Source organism: Centroberyx affinis, unplaced genomic scaffold (assembly GCF_046629955.1).
Source record: "Centroberyx affinis isolate AG114_WGS23_722 - 3 ecotype Tasmania unplaced genomic scaffold, CSIRO-AGI_Caff_v1 ptg005082l_1, whole genome shotgun sequence".
Lineage (NCBI taxonomy): Eukaryota > Metazoa > Chordata > Actinopteri > Beryciformes > Berycidae > Centroberyx > Centroberyx affinis.
In genome coordinates, this window is record NW_027282515.1 from 1 (window position 1) to 5000 (window position 5000).

Below are 5000 nucleotides of genomic sequence, written 5' to 3' on the forward strand. Positions count from 1 at the left end.
GTTACTTTTACAGAAAAAAGTCCTACTTTCTACTGCATGCTTGCTGTACCATGCACTTTTGCTCCATCCCCAAGATACAAGAAATGGTTACAAGGAATGGTCGGTTAATGAGCTGGTTGAGACATTAGAGTTTTCTTTTTTGAAATATGCTTATATGGTTCTACTGTAATAAACGTATGAAGGTACTAATGCAGATGGATGAGGGGGAACTTCTACACTAGGACACTTTATGTTAGTCTCTGGATTCAGAACAGCACATGAATAGACATGTTAACATGTATGCCTTTTTTAGCCAGAATGAATCAAAGACGAAACAGACCATACTTTGACCTGTGCAGCCGAGTAGAGATGAGATTTTGTCCTATTGGATATTCAGCTCATACAGAATGACGTCTCTCTCTCTTTACTCGGACATTGTCATGGTAACTGCAGCACTCGTCAGATTCCTTTTGCCCTAATCCATTTTCTCTGGATGTCTATGAATATGATATTAGGGTTTTTATCATCCCGACTTGGGCTAGCTCTGTCCGCATATGGCCCATTCAAAGGCTATCCATCAGACACACAGACACTTGCATGCATGCTCGCACACAAGCATACACACAAGCACGCACTCACCACATACACAACACACACACCCAGACCCTGGCAAAGGGGATGCTATAGAGGATTTTATACACACACAGACACACACAAATCCCTCTAAGCCAAAGGCCAGGACAACAAATGTTCCCTTCAGACATACACACCCCACACACACACACACACACCACACACACACACACACACACATGACGCACATGCCATCAGATGGTCCAACCAAAGGACAAGACACCTCTATGGTAGAAAGTTAAATAGCATCGCTGTTGACTTGCATTTACTCAGGTGCATTCATTTGCAGTCACAGCTCCTCTCCACAATGTCCGCTCCCTCTTTTCCTCTCCTCTTAATCTCCCTTCTCTACCTGCTCGCGCCATTTTCTCTGTAAACACGGACCTCCCTTCTTCTGCCTCGCAAATTTCTTTATGAAACCCCCATGGCATTCTGTCTTCCTCCCTTCCCCCTGTGCCTCTCTCTCTCTCTCTCTCTCTCTCTCTCTCTCTCTCTCTCTCTCTCTCTCTCTCTCTCTCTCTCTCTCTCTCTCTCTCTCACACACACACACTCTCCAGGAGATACTTGGAGGTCCTCATGCGGCGGAGCAGAGATACGATGCAGAGTTCTTCAAGAAGTTCCGCAATCAAAACATCGTTCTGTCTGCGAGAACCTACGCCAGGGTAAAAACAGACTTTCTTTTTCCCTCAAAATCTCTCACTGACCGTCTCAGCTTAGCCGTACCTTTCTCCATTTTTTTCTGCTCTGTACTTCACTGTTCCCCACTGTATAAATAACAAGAAACAACAGGAATATTACATGAACGTTTGGTCGTCTTGCTTTAACCTTGATAGACATTATGTAGGCGTTTTAAAATAGAAGACACTGTTACACATATAAACTACTGAACGTCTCCATAGCATCAATGTAATTTGAACCGATTTATATTCTTGTTTTGTTTATAAAAAATGCTCTGCTTCCTGTCAAACAATACAAGTTTGATTTTAAATTTTCTGCTTTTTATTTCCATGCAATCATAATGTGTAATCATGGTTTGTCAGAATTTAAAAAGCTTTGTTATTGTTGAATCAAAGTTCTTAAGACTGCAGTTGTTGGAGCTCAAATGTGTGCATGCATGTGTGTTTGTTTGTCTACAGGAGAGTAACGTGCAGGCTCTGGACATTCTGTTCACGTACCATGGAGCAGAACTGCTTCAACATCGGCTGGCTATCCTCTACAACTTCCCAGAAACCACCTCTCCACATGAGTACACCATCCTGCTGCCTGAGGCCTGGTGAGACACACACACACACACACACACACACACACACACACACACACTCATACTCATACAGTTAATGTCCTCATTAATTACAATAGTATCCAAAGAAGAGATTGAAATGTTTGACACATAATTTTAAAATGCACTTTGGGGGATTTTCAGTACATCTTAATGAGATTTTTTTCAGTGTAGGGTGAACTCAGAATACAAGCATAGCATGGAAAATGTGGTTCACTTGTGGATGGCAGTGGAGTCCAGTCACTGAGGACTCAAAGAAAATATAAAGCATTACCTTCCTGTCACACTGGGTGGAATAGAAAGAGGGTGCAATTTCAGTGAGATTTCCCTGTTCAATTATCCTGTGGGAGTCAATGGGAAAACAGGACAAGGAAATGTCATTCAAATTGCACCCTCTGTGTTTTTGCATATAGACACAAGGGTGAGGATTTATATTTTCTTGAATTCCATATAGACATGAACCACATATTCCTTACTGTGCTTGACTATTCTGATGGAGAGTTCACAATACACAAAAAACCCCACAAAAAATCCCATTAAGCTGCGTTGAAGGAAACTTTTCTTTTTTTTTTGTAAACACATTTTATTGTAAAAGATTACAAATTAGCGTCACAAAAAATTAAAATACATCACATATAAAAAGAAAAAAAAGAAAAAAAAGAAAAGAAAGGGAAGGATATACCATATTAAACAAGATCTTAAGTGCTATTCACCCTCTAAGTGATTGCTAGGCTTGTAGACATATTAACCAACTAGTCCGAGGAGAGAGAGGATAAAGTAGTGAAGTATTTTAAACTGAATAAGCTGGAGCTTTGCACAGGATGAACAAGAATGTATTTCTTTCAGTGCCTCTTCCCACCACATGTCTGAAAAAGTGACTAATTTTGTTTCCTGTTCTGTCTTTATTTTAATGAGGGCAGGTGGTGTGTCTGGGGTTAAAAGAAAATATGACGCTTTGTCATTCTCGTTAACGGTATAAGGAGATCAATTCCAGTGGCGAGTGGGGCATTTGGGAATGATGGTGTGTTAGATTGGAGAAAGTGTCGGATTTGAAAATATCTGAAAAGGTCAGACTGTTGAAGATTAAATGTAGTACACAGATGGGCGAAGCTGGCAAAAATGCCTTCGTGGTAGAGGACACCTAACGTGCTCAGGCCCTGTCTATCCCAGAGAGAAAATATGAAGTCGATTTTAGCTGGTTTAAATAGGTCATTGTTACAAATTGGTGTAGTCAGGGGGAGTGTATTCCAGTTGAAGTGTTTCTTAATTTGTTGCCAGGTTTTTAGTGTGGATATGATTACTGGACTAGAACTATACTGTTTTGGTTTGAACTGTTTGCCATGGCATACCAAAGCTTTCAAAGAGTTGGAATGACAAAAATGTGATTCTAGCTGGCACCAATGAGTGTCTGGGTGGAAGGCCCAATATGCAATCTTTTGCATATTGGCTGCCCAGTAATAGCGCTGTAAATTTGGAAGTCCCATTCCACCCTCTGATTTAGGTCGCTGTAGTAGGGATTTGTTAAGTCTCTGAGGTTTACTTCCCCATATGAAGGAGGAAATCATAGAGTCGATCTTACGGAAGAAGGATTTAGGAAGGAACAGAGGCAGACATTGGAGTAAGTAAAGGTACCTTGGGACAATGTTCATTTTGATGCATTGTATCCTTCCTGCTAACGTGAGGGGTAAGCTATTCCACCTCTGAAGGTCTTCTTTTACTTTTGTTGTTAGGACAGAGAAGTTACTTTCATGCAGCGTACCAATAGTACGAGCAATATTGATCCCTAAGTATTTAAATCCTGCGGGGGAGAAATTAAATGGAAAATTACACTGCAATATGTTCTCAGCTGGCTGGTTAATAGGGAAATATACACTTTTATCAATATTTAACTTATACCCAGAGAACGTTCCGAAGGTATTCAGAGTCTTTAAAATATGTGGGAGGGATCTCACAGGGTCTGAAACATAAACAAGTAGGTCATCTGCATATAGGGAGACTTTATGTTCGACTCCCCCCCTCCCAATGCCAGAAAAAATCTTGACCGAATTGAGTTGGTAGACACGCAAGCTTGTGGGGAAGTGTATAATAACCGCACCCAGGAAATAAAATGTTCACCAAATCCGAATTTTTCAAGGCAGGAGAACAGATAGCTCCACTGCACCCGATCGAAAGCCTTCTCCGCGTCCAGCGATATGACTGCTTCAGGGACAGGAGAGAGCGACGAAGATAACATGACGGCGCACATTTGTAAAGGAATGCCGGTTTCTGATAAATCCGGTTTGGTCCTCTCATATGATGGTAGGTAGAGCTGTCTCCAGTCTGCGGGCCAGGATCTTTGCTAGCACCTTTACATCTACATTGAGAAGAGAAATGGGCCGGTAAGAGGAGCATTTGTCAGGATTTTTGCCTTTTTTCAGTATCAGAGATATAACATACCATCTTGCAAAGAATGGTTAAACATGTCTAAAAGTAAGGGGATGAGTTGTTCAGAAAACTTTTTAAAAAATTAAACTGGAAAGCCATCTGGCCCTGGAGATTTGCCACTTTGCAGCGACTTGATAGCTTCTGTGATTTCCACTATTTGTAACGGAGCTTCCAAGCTGTTTTTATATTCAGTGGGTAGTTCCGGAAATTCCAGCTCTGAGACAAAATTACGCAACACAGAGGGGTCTTTTGGTGATTCTGAACTATAGAGGTTGGAGTAAAAGGAGGTAAAGACCTCATTGATACCAGGTAGGTCAGTGACAATTTGACCAGAGCTGTTCTCTATTTGGGGTATTTGGGGTGCCTTTTTAATATGTGCAGTGTAAGAGATGATTTTTACCCGCAAAAAAACTTTAAGAGTCTCCCATAGCAGACTAGGGCTAATACCTTCAGTTCTATTAGTTTCAAGAAAAAAAACCAATTGATTCACTAACTAGAGGATAGGATCTGATTGGAGAGTGGGATCCAGTCTCCAAGAACGGAACTCCTTGGGTTGATTTTTAAAAGTGAGATCAAGACTGAGAGGGTAGTGATCTGAGTTAACCCTGGCCAGATATTCAACCGAGGTAACTGATGGAAGAAGGCTCTTATCAATGAAAAAATAATCAATACATGAGTGAGAGTT

At 41.1% G+C, this 5000-nt stretch overlaps 1 protein-coding gene across 1 annotated transcript in view; it reads left to right on the plus strand.

Moving 5' to 3' along the window:
• Window positions 1–1169: 1169 nt before the first annotated feature.
• Window positions 1170–5000, plus strand: part of LOC139666687 (NBAS subunit of NRZ tethering complex-like) — a gene marked incomplete at both ends in the record, with an annotated part of 51552 nt that continues 47721 nt past the window's right edge. The window contains 2 exons of the mRNA XM_071545994.1: window positions 1170–1274; window positions 1749–1885. Of these exons, the coding sequence (XP_071402095.1) occupies window positions 1170–1274; window positions 1749–1885 (242 nt within the window). The remainder of the gene's footprint in view (window positions 1275–1748; window positions 1886–5000) is intronic.